This window comes from Pangasianodon hypophthalmus, chromosome 8 (genome assembly GCF_027358585.1).
Source record: "Pangasianodon hypophthalmus isolate fPanHyp1 chromosome 8, fPanHyp1.pri, whole genome shotgun sequence".
NCBI classification, from domain to species: domain Eukaryota; kingdom Metazoa; phylum Chordata; class Actinopteri; order Siluriformes; family Pangasiidae; genus Pangasianodon; species Pangasianodon hypophthalmus.
In genome coordinates this window covers 21,757,937-21,783,292 of record NC_069717.1, presented here as the reverse complement: position 1 = coordinate 21,783,292, position 25,356 = coordinate 21,757,937, and the positions used below count along the sequence as shown (strand labels likewise).

At 37.4% G+C, this 25,356-nt stretch overlaps 2 protein-coding genes across 4 annotated transcripts in view; one reads left to right on the top strand and one right to left on the bottom strand.

Annotated features, from left to right (window-relative positions):
• The window catches only part of ift122 (intraflagellar transport 122 homolog (Chlamydomonas)), a 42,384-nt gene extending 31,191 nt beyond the window's left edge, over positions 1 to 11,193 (bottom strand). For both annotated transcript variants that reach the window (XM_034306618.2, XM_026925888.3), the window contains exons 1-8: positions 11,006 to 11,193; positions 9,016 to 9,082; positions 8,608 to 8,692; positions 8,131 to 8,209; positions 7,745 to 7,821; positions 7,578 to 7,644; positions 6,766 to 6,912; positions 3,705 to 3,780 (exon numbers count right to left, since the gene is read on the bottom strand). In XM_034306618.2, coding sequence (XP_034162509.1) covers positions 3,705 to 3,780; positions 6,766 to 6,912; positions 7,578 to 7,644; positions 7,745 to 7,821; positions 8,131 to 8,209; positions 8,608 to 8,692; positions 9,016 to 9,082; positions 11,006 to 11,064 — 657 coding nt within the window. In that variant the 5' untranslated portion in view covers positions 11,065 to 11,193. The remainder of the gene's footprint in view (positions 1 to 3,704; positions 3,781 to 6,765; positions 6,913 to 7,577; positions 7,645 to 7,744; positions 7,822 to 8,130; positions 8,210 to 8,607; positions 8,693 to 9,015; positions 9,083 to 11,005) is intronic.
• A 2,183-nt stretch (positions 11,194 to 13,376) lies between these two features.
• mbd4 (methyl-CpG binding domain protein 4) lies at positions 13,377 to 25,264 on the top strand. 2 transcript variants are annotated; one of them, XM_026925608.3, is made up of 8 exons: positions 13,377 to 13,499; positions 17,801 to 17,965; positions 18,246 to 18,790; positions 19,009 to 19,068; positions 20,273 to 20,407; positions 21,600 to 21,749; positions 24,337 to 24,440; positions 24,541 to 25,264. In XM_026925608.3, exons 2-8 carry the CDS (start codon positions 17,823 to 17,825, stop codon positions 24,613 to 24,615), a joined length of 1,212 nt encoding a protein of 403 aa, XP_026781409.3. In that variant the 5' UTR covers positions 13,377 to 13,499; positions 17,801 to 17,822; the 3' UTR covers positions 24,616 to 25,264. The 2 variants fall into 2 exon arrangements, with proteins under 2 accessions (XP_026781409.3, XP_026781410.3); XM_026925609.3 differs by having other exon boundaries at positions 13,380 to 13,499; positions 17,815 to 17,965.
• Positions 25,265 to 25,356: the final 92 nt, after the last annotated feature.

Genomic DNA, 25,356 nt, shown 5'->3' with positions numbered 1-25,356 from the left:
GCGGAGAGCTGTTTAAGTGGGAGAGAAATTCACTGGAGGTGGAAGCTGCTCGCACTGATTCAATGATAAAAAAATGAAGAAATAGAGAGAGAGGACTCATGTTTCATATTTTAGTACGATTCACTGTCTGGGTCGTGTCTTCCCACTCGGTCTCTTCGGATCAAAGCCTCAACAGGCCATTTAGCTGTCTGGGCAAGACTGGCCCCCATCATTTTTCTAAATGGCCCCTATTGTGTTGGCCATGGAGGTCTGTTAGCGCAAAGTCATGTCAGAATTATAAAGCCTCCACAATATGTACAGGCACACACACACACACACACACACTCTCTTACATTTCACAGAGCATCTGTTTCCCTTCATAGTCAACCCCAGGCCAAGCGGCTGGCTTCCATTCCTTTTCTCTGAAATACCTCCTTGGACAACAGCACGTTTTTTTTATTTGCCACTATTAATAGCATTCTAACACAAACAACATGTGTGGAAAAGGAGCGAGAAAGAACACAGAGCCGGGGAGAGCTTCAGACTGGGCTGATGTTTCATAGCGTTGTAAAGAGCAGCCAGCACGGATCTGCCCTTAATTACTACACTTCCCATGAATACCCTGGAGGAAAAAAGACTTACAGGTTATGATTAGAAAGCTGTACAGGAGTGGTGGAGGAAGGGAGAAAAGGAGTGTGTATGTGTGTACTTCTGTGTGTGTGTGTGTAGGGTGTCAGTAGAACCTCACAATGCAAGCGCCAAAGGGAGTTAGAGATCTAGTACTGGGTCATCAGTCCAAATAACATTTGAAATCTCTCTCGCCCTCTCCCACTCTAAATAGCTCATGTTCTGTTTTCCCCTACTGCTATAGAAGCAGGAAGACGCTGATGGTGCCCAGATCCAGCAGAACAGCAGTCGTTCTTGCCTGGGGATTTGAACCCGTAATAAATCAAGACTTTAATCAGCACAGAGCATCATGTTCCATGTTTATTTCATTCACTTCCCCTCTCCTCGTCTTCCTCGCTGCGTAGGTACAACTTCACTGATGTGAATCTGAATCATTATCTGAATGAATAATAACGGTTATGTTTATACAGCACCTTTATCACACTCAAGGTCATATTACAATGGAAGAAAGGGGGTTGGAAGTCAAAGAGGCAGAGACTGCACAATCAGTATTATAGATCATTTTGCAATCTATATAAAAAAAAAAACACGTGTGTATACTGCATCAAATGAGGATGCTAACCTTTCCATAATATGTAAAAAATAGTCAGAGGTGGACAAATCAGTGGCTTGGATACCCAGGACAAGCAGATTTCATGACTGGGGATAGTTTTTCAAGTAGGTTCAACAACCAGCAAAAGAAAAATCCGACTCCTTTTTGTCTTTTGTAAAGCTTAGGGTTTCATTCGGTGTGTATGTTTAAAGTTAATGCATATCATAGTGATGCAAAATACAGCTCTAACCCATCAAGACATGGACTCCACAAGACCTCTGAAGGTGTGCTGTGGTATCTGGTACCAAGACGTTAGCAACAGATCCTTTAAGTCCTGTAAGTAGCGAGGTGCGACCTCCATGGATCGGACATGTTTGTCCAGCACATCAAAGTTGATCAACCACATTGAAATCTGGTGAATTTGGAGGTCAAGTCAACACCTTGAACTCTTTGTTATGTTCCTCAAACCACTCCTGAACAATTTTTGCAGTGTGGCAGGGCGCATTATCCTGCTGAAAGAGGCCACTGCCTTTAGGGAATAGCATTGCCATGAACAATGTTGGTCTGCAACAATGTTTAGGTAGGTGATACGTGTCAAAGTAACATTCACATGAACGCCAGGACACCCTACAAGACCTGCCGTTTTGGAGATGCCCTGACCCAGTCGTCTAGCCATCACAATTTGGTCCGCGTCAAAATCACTTAGATCCTTAGAACACTTGCCCATTTTTCCTGGTTCAAACACGTCAACTTCGAGAACTGATTGTTCCCTTGCTGCCTAATGTATCCCACCCCTTGACAGGTGCCACTGTAACACGATAATCAATGTTATTCACTTCATCTGTCAGTGGTTTTAATGTGATGGCTGATCAGTGTATAGTGCGTGCTACTCATTTCAATGCCACCACCTGCTGCACTACGCACATCAGCCGAGGCTCCACTAGACAAGCTGACACTAGAATGTTTTTCAGTAGAGAGAAAATGTGAAGAGGATAGCCAGACTTGAGTATGCTGTCATAACCAACAGCACAAACACAGTGCTGTATTACTACAGATGATAATCATGTTCTCACTCATTTCATTTCATTCACACACTCTAAAAAATTATCCATGTGGCTAGTGAGAAAAGCTTAAAATAAAGAACAATTTCGACATAAATTAAATTTGTTACATGTACATGTATTAGTGAGTTGACAACTTATTTTATGAAGTTTGTCAAACTGATTAATATATAGATTTTGAACAAACAGTCTTGCTTTCACCTAACAACAAAAAAATATAGGTTAGGGAAACTTGAAAATGTAGTGAGCAAACTTAAAAAGCTGAGAACAGGGCTGGACCTTGTGTGAACATGCCAGAGCCAGACCACGCCTATAGGAGGAGAAACAACAGCAGAAACAAACAACGAAGGAACAAGCACGAGTGCAAACATCAAAGGTACATACTGAGGAGCCGAACTATTTTTATTTGTTTTTATTTTATTTGTACTAGCAGCAACTATCAAACTATATCGGCACACAGTGCAAAAAAAATCGTTGTCACAGAACACTAAATTTTAAAGTAACGTTACAGCTTGCCCCTTGCTAATTCGACCGTTGGAAAGTTGAATTCAGCTAGCTAGCTAGCGTCTTCTAAGTTAGCTACAGCATGCCCTTTGCTAATTTGGAGTTAGTGAAGACGACCTCTAACTATCGTGTGTCTTCAGTTTTCTTAGGTTTTGTTTTACAGTGGCAGCCGAATGACCGTAATCAGCATTTTGTTCATTCTTACGTCAGTGCTTGAACAATCTTGTAACGTGTTTGTACGTAAGAACATTTTTTATTTACCAATGTCTGATAGACACGTTTAGACACATTTAGACACTAGACACAGTTAGACCAATTTCACTGAATCTACAAATAGTTTGCCTTCGTGTTTCTACCAGAGCGTGATTCAATAAACAACTACAATAAAATTGAAATTGCTGTGTTTTTTTATTCTGACAGAATTGAAATTAGTAACTATTACTCAAAAAATTAAGGTAACTATCTGCATGGACATTTCTGAGAAGACTGAAAGCAAAATAAAAAAGACAGAACAGCTTAAATTAACTAATTTGACCACATAATATTATTAAGTTGGCTCAACTTAATTAAGCTTTTAGAGTACAATTCGAATCATGGTGGTTGTGCTAAACAAATTGAATTGGGTTAACTAGAAAAGTTTCACAATACTTACTCAAAAATGGCTTGAGTTGAAATAACTTAAAAAAGATCCATGCAAATTATTACCTTAATTTTTTAAGTTGAGCCAGTGTATTATTTTTTAGAGTGCACCTAACTAGCTAACTAACTGGCCATATATTAGCTATGTGTTTCCAGGGAACCAAAACATGGGACTGGGCAGCACACTGGAGCTTCCACTTGCCTGCTGGGCGTGCTAATGAATTTATCATTTATCCGCCTCTGACAGTGCTAAAAACTCAAAGCACTTCAGCCATGAAAAGAGAGGTATGAGAGTCTTGTACCTGTTTCCCACTGAGCTGGTAGAAGGAGAGTCTTTGACCCCAATCAGCCACTGCCAAGATATCATGGTGCTCATCCCTAAGAAACAAAAACATACACACACACACACACGACAAGCTCTAAATCAGTTTTTCCACAGACACTCTCAGTACAGATTCATTTTCCAAGCATAATCCAACTATTAAAGTATTTCAGTGTGTACAGTAATATTTTAAAAATTTACTAGAGCTATAGAGCTGTTCATTCATGACCTTACAACTGACAAGACAGTTTTATTAAAATCATCATTAGGTCTGAGTTGACATTATTTATTTGATTTTGAGTTATTGAGGTTTGGATTAAACCAATTCAATTCAAGTGACCAGTCAAGCAAGCTAATAACTCTAAAAATTAAACAGTAAATATAATAATGTTGATCATGGACATTTCCACCATTTTAACAAAATGAAAGAATCGCAGACACCCAGACACACTTTGTGAACCAGTGCTCTGGATAGTCTTCACCAGTGGTATCAGTACTAAGAAGAATCTCAACAAAAAAAAAAAAAAAAAAAAAAAAAGTCCCTTTTAGGGATGTTTCAAAGCCTTGCTTCCAATCAGTTTTACTGTTTTAAAATATATACGTTTGTGAAAGTCTGGTGGAATTGATGCTTTTTTACAGCACAATAGAAAGAATAACAAAATATTATGACATATGCAATATGCAATATTTTATAATTTTATATATTTTTATTTCTTTTATTATTCCTAAGATGTACATAAGTACAGTACAGTTTTTATTTTTTTTTTGGTCTCATATTTAACTTTTCTTTCTTCCTATCGTTAGTCTTTAATACCTGTACTTTAACCGTCTGTGAGCTGCTGTGATAAGTGAATTTCCCCACTGTGCGATCAATAAACTTTATCTTATCTTATAACATATTAGACAAGCATGTTGATACGAATACTAACAGAAGACACTAAGGCACTATTAAACCTACCCGAAATGTATTAATATTAAACAGATGCTTCAATAAAAAGAAAGAATGGGGAACATATGGTAAATTTAGAGTAAACCCTATTCAATGCCTTTTCCTGGTCTTGTACCTGAGCTCAGATGTTGGCTCATGGTTCTCTCCTTGAAGAAACAGCACTGCTTCTTCCTTTCTGACCCTCTCTTGCTTTCGTTCAAGCTCCGGCACCATGCCCTGCCTGCTCTGCTTGAGGACTACATTTCCCACCATGCACTGCGCCTCCTCCTCAGCCATGCTGGCTTCTTCTGCTGAATTGTCGATCAGCTCCTCGGTTCTAATGCAGGGAAGCCACCGCCTCCGGTCCCTTACAACATGCTATAGCTGTTAGCCACTGAGTCTGGATTAGTGCAGCTAGCTTTAGAGTTATTTGGTGGTTTAACGACGGCCCCTGTTCTACCACATTACCACACATACTCCTATAAGCGGTACCCACATAGTAGGGAACACAAGGGATGTTAAAACATCCCTCTATTTGTTAAATATGTTAAAACATATCTCTCTAATTTACTAGTGTTATTTAATACTACTATAAAAAAATTATTAATGCTACTGAGCTAACGGAAATGTAAATTAGTAGAGTGCAGATAGTTCATGTGATTCAGACCAGGCTAACTTGTCTTCTCATATATATTACACAGCTATTTCATTATAATGCTTGAGCGCCCCCTAGTCTATGAAACAACTCACTACAACTCACCAAGACTAACTACAAGCCAATTTACTGTGATGAGATAAATGACTGGCTTCTAAATGAAGAAACCAAAGACCCAGTAGAGTCTGAGACTGATAATAACAATGTCTTTTGTGTTTTGCTTTCATTCTTTTACTATTAGTGTCATACAGTGGGGTCTGAAAGTCTGCTATCAAAAAATGTTTTATCACACATCACATGACAAACGATATTCAGTCCAACGTCACTGAATATTCAGTATCAATTAATTACTCAGTTACTATTTATTATTTAAGAGACTATTATTTAAAACTGAAAGGCTTTTATAATACTTAAATATAGCTAAATATTCTGCTATGAATTCAAATAGTAGCTAATTACTTTCATCCCTTGGCCTTGCAGAGCTTTCAAAAAAAAAATACTGGTGTAATAATTCTTAAGAAATATAACTTGACAAAATTAAATGAGTTCTTCATAATGATATGAAATGTTTGGATGTTTGGATACTACTCCATCCATCCATCTATTTTCGGTACCACTTATCCTACACAGGGTCACAGGGAGCCTGGAGCCTACCGCAGGGGACTCGAGGCACAAGGTAGAGGACACACTGGATGGGGTGCCAATCCATCGCAGGGCACACACACACACACTCACACACTCACACACTCACTACGGACAATTTGGAAATGCCAGTCAACCTACAACGCATGTCTTTGGACTGGGGGAGGAAACCAGAGTACCTGGAGGAAACCCCTGAAGCACGAGGAAAACATGCAAACTTCGCACACACAGGGCAGAGGCGGGAATAAACCCCCCAACCCTGGAGGTGCGAGGCAAACGCACCCCCCCGGATACTACTCTAAATGCTAAATGTCATGAACATGGCATTACACTGATTAGCCAGAAAGAACTCTTAGGCCTATTTTCATATTGGCCTTTTTCCATATTTTTTATATATTCATGTGTTGCTATGTTGGCTGGGTGCAAGCCAATTTGTTCATGTTTGTGCCTACTTGTCATCATAAAATGTGCTCAAATCTGTTACACGTACATAAAATAGTATTTTAATGTTTCTACTGAAAAAATATCACAGTTTCAGTTAATTTATCAAATCCTTGAATGCATCACTAAACTCCTATGTAACTGGTGATGGTAGTGGACTCAGACTTACAGACTCTAGTGTATTCCACTTTAAGAAGGAAAAAATGGTTCTTAGCTTCCAAAAAGACTTCTACTTCAAACTGTTTCTAGTATGGAAACGCTCTGTTGTATGGTTCTACACTGACCTTTAAGGTTTCCCAAGAGAGACAACCCGAGAACCATTAAGGGTTCTAAATGTAAGAAGTGTAGCTCCTTCTCTGTCAGTTACAGTCTTACTTGGAAGGGTTCCAGGCGATAGACCAGACAGGCGATGACGTGCCTCCCGGCCGCTCGATCTTCACCTTCTCCTCTCCGTTCTTGTTCCTGATGCTCACCACACCACTCATCATGCCCAGAGCCAGATACTGGCCATCGTTCGTCCAGCTGAGGCCACAGATAAACAACAGAACTCAGACAATCTGATTTGCAGCAGATACAAACAACGACAAAAATAATAATAAGCTTTTATTTATATAGTACTGTTCATACATGGAATGCAGATTAAAGGCCTGGGATTACATAGGACTAAAACAAAAACACTATATTCTGATCATTATTGTGTTTAACTAATCATTCTGATTAATGAATAAACAATACAAATAAATAAATCAGCAATTTGCCGAGCACAGCTTGATTCCTCATGACCAGAATATATTTATTAATGTGGTACGTTTAGTGCCAAGAATTTAAGTTCTACATCTAGTACATGTAACTTGTGTAAACAACAATAAAGGACTTAAATGCTAAATAAATACTGGTGTCTTAAAATTAAACGTATCTTTTGTAATAAAATTTAGACCAATAAATGGACTCACATTCTAGCAGATTGAGGCACACTGTAGCCAATCAGCAACGAGCGTTTGACGTTCAGTAAGAACCTACCTTTTCTCTTTTGAGTTAATGAACATGTGTTTCTCATTCTGATGTTGTGTTTTCACATTTCTTGTTTCTGATTTTCCATTGCGTTTTTGGTTTGTCCACGTGTTTTACACTTACGGGCCAGTGTAAGTTTCCTTACCTGTCATACAGGTGCTTGTGTCACTACTTACCCACAACAAGTGATCTTGCTGCTGACTTTGTGCTTGGACACCGATTTCTGTTCTGGAGACCAAAGACCTGCATCCCAAAACACACACATATGTACAGTCCGTGTTAAAGCCATGATGACTGGCATGAATGTGACACAAAAAAAACCACAACGCCAAACAACCCTCACCAAAATCCCCTGAGGAGCAGGATGCCAGCTGGTGTGTGACAGGGTTGTACGCAACACACTGGATAGAGTCATTGTGGCTGTGAGAGACAGAAAAGATGCAGAAGTTTACAATAATAATAATAAGAAGAAGAAATTCTCAGTTGTTTGCCAATGAAACAATTCTCTCCCTCAATGAAACAATTCTCTCTCCTGATTGGCTGATGGCTCCTGTGTGGTCTGACTTCTTTTGTGCCTAATGCTATATTTGGATACTCATCAGAAGATGGTGAACTAGTAAATAAGACCTGATAGTTGGATTCTTTACTGTTAATTAGTAAATGCTAAAGATGGGCTTCTGTTGGCATTCTCGCTTACTGTAAACAGTCGAGAAAGTGGCATCGACTCACGTGTATTTGAGAATTCCCTCCAGTTTAGAGGTCCAAATGATGATGCTCTTGTCTGCGGATCCTGACGCAAAACGTTTTCCTGTACAAAGGGTTTAAAAAAAATACACATCGAGACCAGCATAAAAGGAACAGCTGACATCTTGTATTTATGGTGATTATAGGTGGGGAATTCATTACAAAGAATTCTAAAATATTACACTATTATATATTATGAATTGAAATAATTCAATATTTGCAATGCCACTACACTAATCTGTCATCCTTTTCAAAATGTGAAGTAATCAGATACCATGACATGTCAAAGCCCATAATATTTGCTTGTGTGATTATCCTACCATAAATGTTTCATTTTATTTCGCTAATGTTGACTAATACTATATAAATACTTCTGCGAGTTTTGCATATCGTCACTTTATGTTGCATATTTTAAGAACTGCAGGGTAAATCAGAAACAAAGTCCACAAATAAAACACACACCATCTTTAGCATAGGCCACACAGTACACTGTGTCTTTATGTCCTTTCAGTGGCTGTATAAGAGTTCCATCAGCTGTGTCATAAACCTGTTAAGAAAAGTTTAAACAAAATGTCAACACAATGAAATATTGCCATTATAAAATTCCTCTTTAATACTCGAATCGATACTTTTATTCAAAAACCAGGGCTCTTGAATAAAACAACTGACACTCAACAGTGTATTTTAATTATAAAAAAAAATCTAACAAATGAATAAACAAACATATAACCAAGACTCATATTGCAAAATACAGGAACAGGAACATTACCTTTGTTACCTTGCTGTAATCTGGCTTATAATTTAGCTATTTTTAAATTAGGTATACTACTGGGACCAAGCAAATCCTTTCCAAAATAAAGCATGACCTACCAGAACTCTGTTTCCTGCTGCTACTATGAGCTGAGTGCCGTCAGGTTTGAAAGCCAAATCGTAAATGCTGTGAAGGCGATAATGATCACAAATGACAAACATGTTAATTATAACTCACACATATTACACATCCCTTGCTAGTTATGTACGTATTTATGGTTCTATGAACCCCACATAACCAGCAGAAGCAGTGCCAATCACCTAGATACCTTCCTGTGTGCATCAGACCAGTGATGACAAAGTAACTGGGGTACAAACTTCAGTTCTGCCCTTCGGCTGCCATCTTTCGATCAGTTTCAGCTCCAACCAAGTTTAGTGCTCTGTTTCAGACAGTCTGTTCCCTCTAGGACAGAAGTGTGATTGAAAATATAGAACCCTTGCTTAAAAACAAGTTCTTCTTAGTTCAGAAGAAGGATTCTAGGTTCGAGAGAGCTGAACTGGTTCCTAAAAACCTTTCATTATACATGTTATGTGTAGCTCCTGTTGACGATGCTAGGACTGTTAACTGTAGCAACAACACTAGTCCCCATGGGCCCCATGAAGATGGCTTTGGACTGCAACTGATACAAACAATTTTGCTACGATGGCTTAGGACTACAATTGCTATGACAGCTTTAGGACTGCAATTCCCATGAATAGTTTTGCACTCAAGTCTTCATCCGTGAACAGTTGATAACTTCAACAAAATCGACTTCATGTTAAAACTATAATGAATTTCCTGGTTACAAAACTGGACTTTTGGACCATATAGTACACAGTTATAGAAGGGAATTATTTATAATTACACTATTCAGTGTGACCCAGATGAGGATGGGTTCCCTTTTGAGTCTGGTTCCTCTCAAGGTTTCTTCCTCATGATGTCTCAGGGAGTTTTTCCTTGCCACCTTCACCTCTGGCTTGCTCAATAGGGATAAATTTACAAATTTAAAATGTATATCCTGAATTTATATATTTCTGTAAAGCTGCTTCGTGATAATGTCCATTGTTAAAAGCACTACACAAATAAAACTGAATTGAGTTGAATTCAACTGAATGGGCCTGTTAGGATTAAAGGAATTTCAGATGTTGGTTGTCAGCCTGCCGTTAAACTCTAAATACCACAGACGGACAGGTATCCTCATCTCAGGGAAAGGGGATGAAGCTCTTATTTGCTGGACAAACAAAAGGAGTCCCATCGAAAAGAGACAATCATCACGGACGCCTTCTTCACTGAGGCAGTGTGGTGAAAAAATCAACTAGCTGGAACTGAGGGCTGTCTATCTAGCTACCAAGACAGTTCTTCTTGACTTTCCTGTAAGTCTCAGCATGCATGAAGGTATCCAGGTGATTCCCACTGCCCCGGTGGTTAATAAAGGTGAAACAGAACCAAACAGTTTTATAATTCGGTATCTACTCTAATGAAAGTGTCTGTCTTTCATTTCTGTTCTGGGTTCATTAAGGTTTAATTTGGTAAAGGGGTTCTACTTTGTTTTTCTGAAAAGGAACTCTTCTACTGTAGGATTTTACATAGAAACCTTAACCCTTATTTCTAAGAGTGTAGGATTTAGATGTCTTTGAAAAAAAAAAGCCTAGCTATATATCATATCTGCCTTATTTTTAAACAAATCAAATATGTTAAATGATCAATGTTAAACAGAATTAAAGTTATAGGAAGTCCCTACATGGTCAGCAGTGACAGCTACCAGTACACAGTTTCATTTACAAGCTATGCTAAGCTTTTGCTTGCTAGCTTAGCTCTTTTTTCCAGGACTATACTTGCGAATAACTGTTATATTATATATATTTATAAGGGCTACGAAAAACACGCGAAAATATCACCGAATTCAGTGCTTTTGAGCACCAATATTATGGAGGAAATGTTAGCTAAAAGGTGTTAGCCAGCCTGCTAAGACTGGACTGGTGTACATAGTAACCGCCGTTGCTAAGCACATCCAGTGAGAGGAGCTTCATACAAACCACAACACGCAGCAAATCTCAGTAAAAATCCCACCATTGTTCAACTTTGTCTCGGTCGTGCACTTTATCTATCCATGTTGGAACAGCTCGCATTGTTGCCTGTAACTTCAAATTTATCTGTGTGTTAACACCAACAGGTCTCCAGCGCGATAAAGATGCAGAGCAGACGCTTGGATACCAAAACAAAAAAAATCCAATATGGCGACCGACATCAAAGTAAGAGTCGTTACAAGCTAGCCGTGCTTTCTGATTCACTTCTTACTGAATCGATTCTGTGGCTACGCGTTTATTTAAATGGAGCGATTCGAGATTTGGTTCATTTGATTCATGACTCAGGTTATGGCGTACAAGTTTAATTCTCTGTAACACTTTAGCTCAGTAAGATTGCACTTGTTTTAATGGGTAGATAAAAAAAATATATCACAAACCCGATATATTGCTCAATTATTGTCGTCCAAATATTATACAATTAAAAGAGTTGTTTAAAAAAGATGATTTGTTCTCTCTCTCTCTCTCTCTCTCTCTCTCTCTCTCTCTCTCCAGTATCCAGAATCCTTCTGATTTAACTCTCTAGTTTATTCAATTAAAACTGACCCTACACTAAGTACAATGTTTATAGCCACCTGTGATTTATATATATATATATATATATATATATATATATATATATATATATATATATATATATATATATATATATATATATATATATAGATAATTTGCCATAAATGTAAACAGTAGGCATATATAGGCATATATACACACACACACACACACACACACTTGTGACTTTTTACAATAATTGAGCATGTATGTAAATGTAAACATGTAAACTTATGACCCCAACTGTGTGTGTGTGTGTGTATATGCACCTGTGATTTATATATATATATATATATATATATATATATATATCAAAGGGGCATACAATGAGCAGTAATATGTTTTGTTTTTTATTTTTATTTATTTATTTAATTTTGGTGATTATGCATGGCATTTTATGTAAACTTGCAAGGGGTATGTAAACTTATATATATATATATATATAAGTTTACATACCCCTTGCAGAATCTGCAAAATGTTAAAAATAAAAATTGCATTTTATTTTAGTACCTCCCTGAATAATATTTCACATATTTCACATGTTTACATATAGTCCACAAGACACAATAATAACTGACTTTCCACAAATGAACCAGTTCAAAAGTTTACATACCGCTGATTCTTAATACTGTGTGTTGGTTCTTGATGATCAGCAACTGTTTTTATGTTTCGTGATAGTTGTTCATGAGTCCCTTGTTTGTCCTGAGCAGTTAAACTGCCCACTGTTCTTCAGAAAAATCCTCCAGGTCCTGCACATTCTTTGACATAGACATATTTGACCCCTTTCGGCAATATGATGCATTAAGAGCTGGGGGGTGTAAACTTTCGAACAGGATGAACGGTGTAAATTGTTATTATTTTGTCTTCCTGGAAACATGTAAATATCTTATGTAGCTTCTGAAGAGTAGTACTAAATGAAAAAATAAGATCTTTTAACAAAATAATAACAATTAACACCGGTCATCCTGTTCAAAAGTTTACATCCCCCTGGCTCTTAATGTATCGTGTTGCCTTCTTGAGCATCAGTGACTGTTTGCACCTTTTGTAATAGATGTGTACGAGTCCCTCAGAACCGTTGTGAAACAATGGATCTCAACATTATGTAGCAGCTGTTGGAAAGGGGTCAAATATGCAGAAGATGCTGGAAAAGCAAAGAATGATTTTTCTGAAGAACAGTGAGCAGTTTAACTGCTCAGGACAAACAAGGGACTCATGAACAACTATCACAAAACATAAAGTTGCTGATCATCAAGAACCAACACACAGTATTAAGAATCAATTGTATGTAAACTTTTGAACTGGTTCATTTGTGGAAATTCAGTTATTATTGTGTCTTGTGGACTATATGTAAACATCTATTATGTGAAATATTATTCAGGGTTAGGGTTATGTAAATGTTAGGTAAATGTAAACATGTAAACTTATGACCCCAACTGTGTGTGTGTATATATATATATATATATATATATATATATATATATATATATGTATAATTATATGCTCCTTTGAGATATATATATATATATATATATATATATATATATATATATATATATATATATGTATAATTATATGCTCCTTTGAGATATATATATATATATATATATATATATATATATATATATATATATATATATATATATATATATATATATATATCAAAGGGGCATATAATAAGCAGTAATATGTTTTTTATTTATTTATTTATTTATTTAATAGCTTTAGATGGGGATTTTGGTGATTATGCATGGCATTTTAGCATTAATATGTTTGTGGAAGATGTCAGTAGATGGCAGCATTAGCTGTTTTGATGAAAGCAGACGGTAAAAGAAGAAGAGCTCGAGGGGAAAAAAAGGAAAAAAAAGCGGATATATGCTTGAATAAAGCTTCTTGGGTTTAGTTTAGACTCTCTGGACTCCTAACAAGTAAGTTTACTAAAACAAAGTGAGGTTTATAAAGTGTTTTCATATAACTATAGTCGCCTAAGACTTCCTCCAGTTACTGTTTACTGTTTACTGTTTACATTTATGGCATTAACAGACGCCATTATCCAGAGTGACTCAAGTGCCTTGAAGTCTTTTATGAGTAAATCCATCCTGCTACTGGTGCACTAGGTCAGGGACTAAACACAAGACAACACATTCATTTTCTGTTTTTTTAAGAATAAAGTCCTTCATGAAGCTGTTTGGACATGTAGGGGAAGCTCATTAAACCCACCTCTAGGTGCCAGAGCAGAGAAGAGTCTTGCTTCATGTGTCCTTGGACCCTGAGAGATGCTGGTCCAGCTGAGCACTGCCAGAGGATCAGAGGGAACATGGAGTGTGATAAGTGCTTTCATGTAGGTGGCTGCTGGTCTGTTTTTGGCTTTCTAGGCAAGCATCAGTGTTGGAAATCTGATGCTACAGGAAGCCAGTGGAGGGAGCGTAGCAATGGGGTGGTGTCGGAGAGCTTAGGAAGGTTGAAAACAAGTCGTGGAGCTGCATTCTGGATCAGCTGCACAGAAGCAGACTTGTGCTCCAGTCTCGAAATGACAAGGGACTGACAAGCTCCTGAGTGGCCTGTGTGGATAGAAATGGACGAATCCTTCAGATGTTGTAAAGGTATGAGCGTGTCAGATTAGCAGTGTGAGACGAGAAGGACAATTGATTGTCTGTAGTCATCCCAAGGTTACGTGCAGTGGTACACCAAAGCTGAGATCCGAGAGTTGTCCAGGGAGATCACAGGATCCTGACATGGGGATGCATCACCTGGGATAAACAGCAGTTCAGTTTTGCTGGGATTAAGTTTCAGCTGATGAGCTGTCATCCATGATGAGATGTCTGCCAGACATGCTGAGATCTGAGCAGAAACATGAGTGTCTGAGGGAGGGAAGGAGAGGATGAGTTCAGTGTCATCTGCATAGCAATGGTATGAAAACCCATGTGATGATATAACCGCACCAAGAGATCGGGCATAGAGGGAGAACAGAAGAATTTAATATCAGATATTTTTGCACAATGTGTGTCGCTTTGGACTGAAATAATGTGTGCTAATGACTGCTCGAGAAGTTAGTAAGGCAGCCAGCATCCTAGTGGAGTTTGATTAAGGTGGCTTGTAAAAGTCTTCACATCTTTCAGGAGACTATAAACCCAGTTTCTGAATTTTAACCCTAGCCCTAATAAAACCTTTTCCATGGTGTGTTGAGAAACTGAACGTTCCCACAACTGATGAGTTTTAAAATTAATTTATTTGAATAATGGTACAGCAAAAGGGTACCATAATGTTCAATAGTTACATATCAAATATAATGTCTACTGCAATAAAAAAATTTAAAAAAAAGAAACAGAAATGAACAAACATAGAATACCATCCAGGGTTTTAGTGACATTGAAACGTCTGAGCAGAGCTGATGAAAGGGTAAAACTGTTAATGTAGATACACTGTATGGCCAAAAGTTTGGACCCCTGACCATCACACCATCACACCCAACCCAACACCATCACACCCAACACCCCAAACTGTTGCCTCACAGTTGGGAACACACAATTGTATAGAATGTCTTTGTATGCTGCAGAATTACAATTTCACTTCACTGAAACTAAGAGGCCCAAACCTGTTCCAGCATGACAATGCCCCTGTGCACAAAGCGAGCTCCATGGTTTGCCAAGGTTAGAGTGGAAGAACTTGAGTATCCTGCACAGATCCCAGACCTCAACCCCAACAAACACCTTTAGGATGAACTAGAACGCCGACTGCACCCCAGGCCTCCTCACCCGACATCAGCACCTGACCTCACTAATGCTCTTGTAGCTGAATGAGCACAAATCCCCACAGCCACACTCCAAAATCTAGTGGAAAGCCTTCCCAGAAGAGTGGAGGTTATTATACCAGCAAAGAGTAACTATCTGGAGTGACATGCTCATGAAACGCACATGAGTGTGATGGTCAGGTGTCCATATACTTTTGCCATACTTTAATATGTGTATGTGTATGTAATTACATAGATCAGAGAACACAAATGATGTTTATGATGGGATCTTTCTAGAAAATTTCATTTTGTGTATATAGAATTTACTATTATAATCAATTTTATTATAAAGTGTTCATCAGGGTTAAATAAAGGATTGTCAGTAAAAGTGCACTAAAATATAGTGGCATTGAAGAGTTATTTCTTTACCTGTTCTTCTTTTCTAGTCTAGAAGGAGATCAATCCTGAATGAAAAGATAAATGTTGTATGGATTCTGTCCTTCCTTTACAAAAAAAAAATAAAAAACATTTTCCTCACCCACTCCAAAAAAATACTTAAAGTATTTAAGTCATTCACATTACCAGGCTAACCACTAGGCCCTGTTTTTTTAATTATTATTAATATTATTTTTAAAAAAGCATTCTGACTTTGTTGAACTGACCATTTAGTTGTTGCTACAGCAATAGTTTTAATGATTCCTCCACGCCATCAGACTTTATCTTTGGTCGTGTTATGGTGTGAATGCTGGGATCTGATCTCTTAATGGTCCAATTAAGGGGACTAAGGTCTAATTAAGACATTAACCTCCTCATCATGGAGAGAGACAGTTTTTTTTTTTTGTGTGGGAATTATTTGGTTATCTTGTAATTTCTTGCATTCTAGATGGAACTATATTAACGGAAGAATACATCTGAGTTTTATTATGTAGCCTGGATCCCTGTAAACTTTGACGGTGGTGGAGGAGACCTCTCAAATGTTATTTAGCTAGTACCCTACACTTTTCCTTGCTCTGAGGACTTCATCGCTTTCATTAGTTTCTCCACTATTTTCTTCACTCGTGACTGTGCCACCAAACGGTCATTATACTTCACACTCTCCTTAAGGACATGTCATCTATTTCTCACTGCTCTTTTTGTCATTCTTTCACCCTGCTTTTCCCACATTCACTTTGGCCCATTTTACAAACTCTTATTAGTCTTATTACCCTTTCGCTAAATGCCACCGTATTTCTCACTATATTTATGGCCATGTCACTTAACACACACGGAATTCTTTTTAAAAAAATTATCACTTTTTTCTTCCACGGTTCTATACATTTTTCTGAACATTAAATTTGTCCACGCATTTAAATGTTGAATCTGATTGGTCAGAAGGTGTGCATTATTTTCGTATAACACCACAGGTAGTTCCAGCTGTAGCATGAATGATGCTTTCTTGTTTCTATAGTAACAGCTTATACATAGGAACTTGTACGGAGGAAGCAGCACATAATCTAAGACTACTAATAAGTGGATTTTAAAACGTAGTTTAACAAAGTAATTCTTATTATCGTGGATGTGGTGAAGTTTTTGTTAGGAGACATTTATTTAACATGTATGGAAGGAGTCTTGTTTGTAAGTGCTCTCAGTCTTAATTACGCTTTCCATTTTCTTGGTGAAATAACAGGCTGCGCTGTGTGCGTTTGTGTTTGTTTGTGTGTGTGAAAGAAAGTGAGAGAGTGAGAGAGAGGCTGCTGAGGGAATGACTGTTTATCGCAGGTGAGAACAGGAACTATCTCGTCTCCCGGATGTTCCACAACATTAAATCTAACTGTAAACTGTTAAAATGCACGACGTGTCATTCATTAATAAATTTAACGTTGTAGCTGCTGACAAATCTCTGTGGTATAAGCAGAAGCACTACTTTGGGGGTAGTGGCACTCCGCTTACGCGTTGTGCTGTATCCCACCCCCCCGTCTGTCATGTATTATTCTTTACAGAACAGCAGCTCTGATAGTAGCTCCAGCTGTAATGATTAACGTGTTATTGTAGTATCAGCCCATTCACAGGGACTTGAATAGCAGACCCATCCATAATCATTTAAGACTAATAAAAATAGACGTGTTGTTATTTAAAAACATGTTATTTAACAAAGAAAAATCTATAATCATTGATCTGATGAAGTTTTCTGTAAGGGGATATTTGTTTAATATTTATGGAAGAAGGACTTTTTGGAAACATTCGTTTAATATCTGGAACAGGGGAATTTGCACGTTCTTGGTGCAAGCTGTGTGTGTGTGTTTTTTATTATTATTATCTTCAAGAGAGAGAGAGAAAAGAGAGGTTAGTGAGCGAAATGTTATAGCTGCTATATCTACTGTATGTATGTGATAACTGGAACTATCTTGTCTGGCATTCCGCAACGTTACATGTAACTATAAATGGTTAAAAAATACAATACGTCATTGATGAATAAATTTAACATAAAGTTGTCAATATGTTTTATTATTTATTACCTAGCTTCATATGCTTAGGAGTAAAGATGATTCCTGACAAATGTGCTGACCAAACGATGGCTGCCAGTACAGAGCAGATGGACACATCGCTCCCTCCTGGATGGACAAGAGAGACAAGACAACGAAAGCAGGGAAAGACAGCAGGCAGAGTGGACACTTACATTATCAGGTAATGTAAGGTCAGGTTCTAGCCCGGTTACTCAGTGTGGCAAGACAGCCTAGGATAAGGCCTTGTGTTTCCACACGTCTTCTGTGTCACAAAAACAGAGCTCACTGTTGTGTATAATAATGGCTAAAAAATTGGATTTAAAATGAAATTTATAATACAATCTATAGTACAATTAATTGTGCAAAAAATCGATACAATAACTGGAGTAACTGCTTTTTGTTAGTCTGTTTGTCCAAAATTTGTATTTTAAATTATAAAATACATTTTTCTATCATTGAAGTCCTGAGGGTAAACGCTTCAGATCCAGGGCAGAACTCCAGAAGTACTTGCTCTCTGAGGAAAGTGTTCATCTGGAACTGGATGCTTTTGACTTCACACCAAAAATCAAAGCACAGTCTCAGAAATCCAACTCTGAAAGGCCCCAACGAAAAGAACAAAAAGCAGGGAGGAGAAAAGCAAAACAGACAAATCAAACGACAGAAAGTCATCCTGGGGTAGCTGTGGGAGAAACGCAAAATGGAGGGATACAGATAGAGATAGAGACAGAGACAGAAGTGGAGGAGAAGAAGAACAACACAGAAGCCCAGATGCAGGAAATAAACAGTAAGGAAGAAGAACAAAAAGACATCATGGACGAAACAGAGGAAGCATCCAGCAGTGTGAGAGAAAACACGTTGCCGGCTGTGCCTCTCATAAGCGTCCAGGCTACATCAGACAGCGAAGGAGAGGATAAAGCGGAGGTGGAGGAGGAGGCGGAGGAGAAAGAAGAAAGCGATGAAGTGAGTGACAGCCAGAAAAGCTCACCTGTCAGAAACACACAAAATGGTGAGTATCACCTTTAACGATTTCCAGATTAGACAAATGAAATTCATGTATTATGATTACTATTTTTTAATAAGATAATGTCTAGGTCTTTCCAAAGGGTACACAAACTTTTTCACACCAGGCATTCGTCTGTACCACAATACCATTTATATATTAAAGGTAGTTTTTGAGATTAATCAGATTTCCGATTCCATTTATTTTGCTGGTTTGTTTTTTAGGGACAAACTTACTTTCGGAGAAGCGGAGAACCAGTCCATACTTTAAAAGAAAGAACGACGGTAGGTGTTTCACTCCGTTCACACTCAGAGAATCCACAGGCAGCTGAGCGTGACGTATAACAACATCTTGTACTCTGAGCAATAAACAGTATGACAGCAGTGTAACATTTCTGTACACGAATAAGCACGACTCTTAACCCGTCATCTGCTCAGCTCTGTGTTTAAACTGGATTCTGCCACAAATGTATTAAATGCATTTATATGTATTCTTTATTACTCTTAATGGTATTAAGAAGTATAAATATATTTTACTACAGGTATGTGGTTACAGGAAAATAATTAACTGATTTTTTTTTATTTTTTTTTTTTATACTATATTGTAACAACATAGAGACTTTTTAAATGGGAAAAATCATTCATTTTAAATATTTTTAAGCTTTTAACATCTCATGTTTGACTGCTAGGTTTAACCAATAACATATAATATTAACACAATCCTGTGATTTACCTTATAAAAATTTATCGAAAATTAATTAACACATTTTGACCAATCAGAATAGAGAATTAAATGCCATAGGATAATGTTTTGTAGTTGATTAAGTAAGGCATAAAACATCAGGTGTGCAGTTATAGAAAAATAAGCAATGACAGGCGGTGGTCATGTGACCTGACATGAAGTGGAGTTATAGTTAAAGAATGACACTTTGTAGTTTTTATCTATTTATAGTTACATTTAGTAGTTAGTTCCCTACCCTACCCTACCCCTTGAAGTTAATAAGACAAAAAAAAAAAAATGCTTGTCATGTTTCCTAGAAAACTCAATGTCCTGAAGACTTTCCCATGGTGGAAAACGTAAAGTTACAGCTTTAACACTGGAGACTCCTTCCAAAAAATGTTTCCTAGCAAAAATAAATGTGTCCAGCCTTCACCATATCAGCAATTATACATTTTTCTTTGTTAAAGAACAACACATTTTTATCCATTATTATTAGTCTTAGGTTATATGGGGCTTCCATCACACAAGTCCCTGTGAGTTAGTGTTTTGTACTGTACACTAGTGTCAGAGCTGCCATTATAGAAAATAAATTAACACACCAATCTGACCAATCAGATTCGAGAATTCAGCAGCACTTGTGATGTAAACCATTATTATATTCTTCTGATTTCTACTGTACGTCATAGTTAAGTCATACTCCCGACATCATGAAGTTAACACTACTAATGTTAGGAAACCTACATTTTTCCATGTCACTCTGTGTCACAGGTCTCAGTCCTCCAAAGCGTAAAGCGTTCAGGAAGTGGACTCCTCCACGTTCCCCCTTCAAACTGGTACAAGAAACCTTGTTTCATGACCCGTGGAAGCTTCTGGTGGCCACCATCTTCCTCAACAGAACTACCGGTAAACAACTCCTGCTAACCTGAAATATAGCATGACCTTCAGAGTATGATGGCATATAATGATTAAAAGTATTACCATTTCAATTTTTTTAATGTTATACTATGTGTATAACATTCAAAGTTGATGTTGCAAAAACAGTTCCAGATGTGGCACTGACTACTTTTTTTTTTTTTAAAGGCTGCTGTTAAAGGTACCAGTCATACTCTATAAGTGATTGTTATTGTTTATTCATTCATTCGTCTTCAGTAAGCGCGTTTTCCCGGACGCGGTGGATCCAGAACCTATCCTGGGAACACTAGGTGCAAGCCAGGAATATATCTTAGATAAGATCCCAGTCCATCATGTGGCATCATTAACCAAATAATTCAATAAAATGTTATAATCAGTTTAGCTCAGGTCTGCTGTGTTAATAAATAATTCAGCTTCTCTACATTGTAGTGATTAACACATGGCCTTATTAGTTAAGAATTACTGAGCAGTGCACTTAACCTTTTTTTCTGCAGTGAAGGGGAAATTAAAACATGACATCACACTAACCCTTCATTGATTATTCTCCAATAACAATAGTATACCACAGCAATTTGGTAAGCAAGGATTCCTTTTTTATTTATTCACGACAGCTTAACCCTCACCAGCCTCTCTCTTTTTTTATTTCTTGACATTAATAAGCAAAAAGATGAATAGAAAGCTCAAAGTCTTCTATCCTGGAGACTTTCCTGTGGTGAAAATCTTACTGACCATTACAAATTACTGACACTGGAGACTCCTTCCATAAATGTTAAATAAACATGTTAATAGAAAGCTTCAACGTATCAACTATTATATTGTTTTTCTATTTACTTTTTATTGATTAGGTTATATTTTTATTAGGTTAGATTTTTATTAGCTTAGACTGCATGGTTTAATGAACACAAGTTTTAATGAAAACCTTCTGACCAATCAGAATCAAGAATTCTACAGCACTGTGCTATAAGCTTAGATAACTAACTAGCAGTAAATACCTGACCTGTTAGGTGGTCATTCCTAATCCAGCTAAATTTAAACATGGGTAAGATTTCTGGCAAACTAATGATGATATTTTGAATAATTTGCAATAAGAATTTTTGGTACACTTGGTACACACTTGACGTTATTGTGTCTCCAGTACGTCTGTATTTACTGTATAATGTGAATTCTGTGCATGTGTGTGTAGGGAAATTGGCGATACCTATGCTGTGGCAGTTTTTTGAGCGTTACCCATCTGCTGAGGTAACACGTAACAGTGACTGGAAGCCACTCGCTGATCTTATGCAGCCGCTCGGTCTCAACGCCCTACGAGCCAAAACAATCATCCGCTTCTCTGGTGAGTGAACAACACGTATGCAGATACTGTCTATCTGATTTGTCATAATTGTCAGACAGTGTTGTGATCGATCATAGTTGTTCAGATGTGAAAAGTGAAAGCTGACATTGAGTAATTCATGTTAAGACTTACAGTATTTTCTTAATTAACAAAGAACAGATTTATAACAAACAGATCAGGGCTAGAAAACTATATAACATATAAGGTGAGAGGCTTCTAGTACTGTAATTGTATTACTGCACTATGCAGCAAATAGAGTTTACAGTACTGCACTACTCAGCAAATAGAGTTTACAGTACTGCACTACTCAGCAAATAGAGTTTACAGTACTGCACTACTCAGCAAATAGAGTTTACAGTACTGCACTACTCAGCAAATAGAGTTTACAGTACTGCACTATTCAGCAAATAGAGTTTACAGTACTGCACTATTCAGCAAATAGAGTTTACAGTACTGCACTATTCAGTAAATAGAGTTTACAGTACTGCACTACTCAGCAAATAGAGTTTACAGTACTGCACTATTCAGCAAATAGAGTTTACAGTACTGCACTATTCAGCAAATAGAGTTTACAGTACTGCACTACTCAGCAAATAGAGTTTACAGTACTGCACTATTCAGCAAATAGAGTTTACAGTACTGCACTATTCAGCAAATAGAGTTTACAGTACTGCACTACTCAGCAAATAGAGTTTACAGTACTGCACTACTCAGCAAATAGAGTTTACAGTACTGCACTATTCAGCAAATAGAGTTTACAGTACTGCACTATTCAGCAAATAGAGTTTACAGTACTGCACTATTCAGCAAATAGAGTTTACAGTACTGCACTATTCAGTAAATAGAGTTTACAGTACTGTAGAATTTACAGCACTGCACTACTCAGCAAATAGAGTTTACAGTACTGCACTATTCAGTAAATAGAGTTTACAGTACTGTAGAGTTTACAGTACTGCACTATGCAACAAATAGAGTTTACAGTACTGCACTATGCAGCAAATAGAGTTTACAGTACTGCAATTAGAGTTTACAGTACTGCACTATGCAGCAAATAGAGTTTACAGTACTGCACTATGCAACAAATAGAGTTTACAGTACTGCACTATGCAGCAAATAGAGTTTACAGTACTGCACTATGCAGCAATTAGAGTTTACAGTACTGCAATTAGAGTTTACAGTACTGCACTATGCAGCAATTAGAGTTTATAGTACTGCACTATGCAGCAATTAGAGTTTACAGTACTGCACTATGCAGCAAATAGAGTTTACAGTACTGCAATTAGAGTTTACAGTACTGCACTATGCAGCAATTAGAGTTTATAGTACTGCACTATGCAGCAATTAGAGTTTACAGTACTGCACTATGCAGCAAATAGAGTTTACAGTACTGCACTATGCAACAAATAGAGTTTACAGTACTGCAATTAGAGTTTACAGTACTGCACTACGCAGCAAATAGAGTTTTTCAGTACTGCAAATAGAGTTTACAGTACTGCAGTATTCAGCAAATAGAGTTTACAGTACTGCAATATTCAGCAAATAGTTTTTCAGTACTGCACTATTCAGTAAATAGAGTTTACAGTACTGCAGTATTCAGTAAATAGAGTTTACAGTACTGCAGTATTCAGCAAATAGAGTTTACAGTACTGCAGTATTTAGGAAATCAAGCTTGAATTACAGTATGTTATTGCAGTTAGTATTCTGGGACAAATCCTACAGAGACGATCTATTCAAATATCCCATTTCTGTTAATTGTGACTATTAACTATTCAGCAGAACAGATATTAATTTAATAAATCGTTTTTCAATAAAGAAACAGCAGGACGTTTTGTTCATGAAATCAGGCATCTCGGTTTGCTAGACGTCAGCAGGCAGGCTGTATTACTGTGACCAGGCATTGTCAGTTATACAGTATGTAAGGAGTAAAACAGGATGAGAAACACTGTTATAGGAAAATAATCAGTGATGGGATGGGATGCAGATAACAGTGTTTTCATCCTCTTATTCCACAGAAATTTGCCAAAAGGCATGCCAGAGAATTATGTCAGGAAAAAAAAAAGTATTTCTTGTCTGATGAGACCAAATTGAACCTTTTGGCCATCGCACAAACCACTATGCTAAGTGTGACCCCAACACTGCTCATCACCCTGATCAACAGCATCCTCACACTGAAGCATGGTGACGGTAGCATCGGGTTGAGCGTTACTCAATTTATTTTCTCCAACAACATGTACATCGTGTACCATAATATTTTGTCTACTTATTCTAACCATAGAGCTTTCGAGTCATGAACTTCCCACCAGCGAAACACATTAGGTCCAAATCAACATCATTTATAGCCTTTAAATTATTGTTTTTAAATTACTGAGGTTTAGATTAAACCCATTCAAGACTTTCTTTTTTGTTCTGTTTTACAATCAAGTGACTTACATACCTGATGAAGGATTTGAAGGACCTGCCTAAAACTACACTATTTCTCTTGAATTTTACACTTTATAAAGCGTAAACGTAGCGTATGTAAACTTTTTTTAGAAGCCGTTATTTGCCACATATAAACGTAGGTCTTATGTGGCTCTCTCCTTGGCAGATGAGTACCTCACCAAGTCATGGCGGTATCCCAGTGAGCTCTATGGCATCGGCAAATATGGCAACGATTCCTATCGCATATTCTGTGTGGGAGAATGGAGAGAGGTGAGACACACACACACACACACATATACATATGAATACACATACTAAGAATGGCTCTCAGCCAAAAAGACACCTTGTGTGTGTGCTTTTGATTTTTCAGGTCACCCCAAACGATCACAAACTGAACAAGTATCACGCGTGGCTGTGGGAGAACCACAAGCAATTAGGCATCTGATGTTTTGGAGCCTCACAGCACTGTCTTCCTAACTTTTTTAACTTGCCATAATTTTAAATCAGGCCAAGGCATTAAAGCAAGGGCTGTATTTTTAGTAACTTCACCGAGGTCTACTGCTAAAGTTAAGCTGAGAATTAAAATTCCTTCAAAAAAATTTCTTTCAAGGTGAATCTTTTTTTTCTACGCCAGTCCCAGAACAAGCTTGTCCTACTTGTTTTAATGTATGATTGTAAGGTTCCATGTTCTGCTTTTCAAACTTTTAACCTTGTGATATTTCACTTGGCCTTTTCAATATGCACATAAATGCAAGGCAGCTCTTCTTTTTCATGTGATAGTTTTAATTTTGGCCCGTTTCACACACTTTAGAAGAATAAAGAACAGGTTGAAACTGAACTTCTTGCAGATAACCTGACCTCGCTGGGCTCACAAACATGAGCTCAAAGCATGCTGGGGAAATTAGTGAACCTTTCCTTTAATATGGTCCTTATAGGAAAAAAAAATATGTGTATAGTACGTGTATTGATGTGTGTACATTTGAAGGTTTTTTATTTATGTCATGTTTTCGATCCCATTGGGTTGAACAGTCATAATCAACTTGTTATACTATACATTTTTTAAAATATTCATGTAATAAAGTGGCCAAAGTCTTTTCCTGTGTGGTTTTATCCCTGTGCTCTACTATACAGACTGCATTCCACTGCAATAAAGATATTCAGCTCTCGGCTCTTTCAGCACAAAAAA

Excerpts from the sequence above, each read along its gene's own strand:
- mbd4 (XM_026925608.3), top strand. The coding sequence starts at position 17,823 with ATGATTCCTGACAAATGTGCTGACCAAACGATGGCTGCCAGTACAGAG. Across the intron at positions 19,069-20,272 it reads CTTTAAAAGAAAGAACGACG|GTCTCAGTCCTCCAAAGCGT; the intron begins GTAGGTGTTTCA and ends TCTGTGTCACAG. Across the intron at positions 21,750-24,336 it reads AACAATCATCCGCTTCTCTG|ATGAGTACCTCACCAAGTCA; the intron begins GTGAGTGAACAA and ends TCTCCTTGGCAG.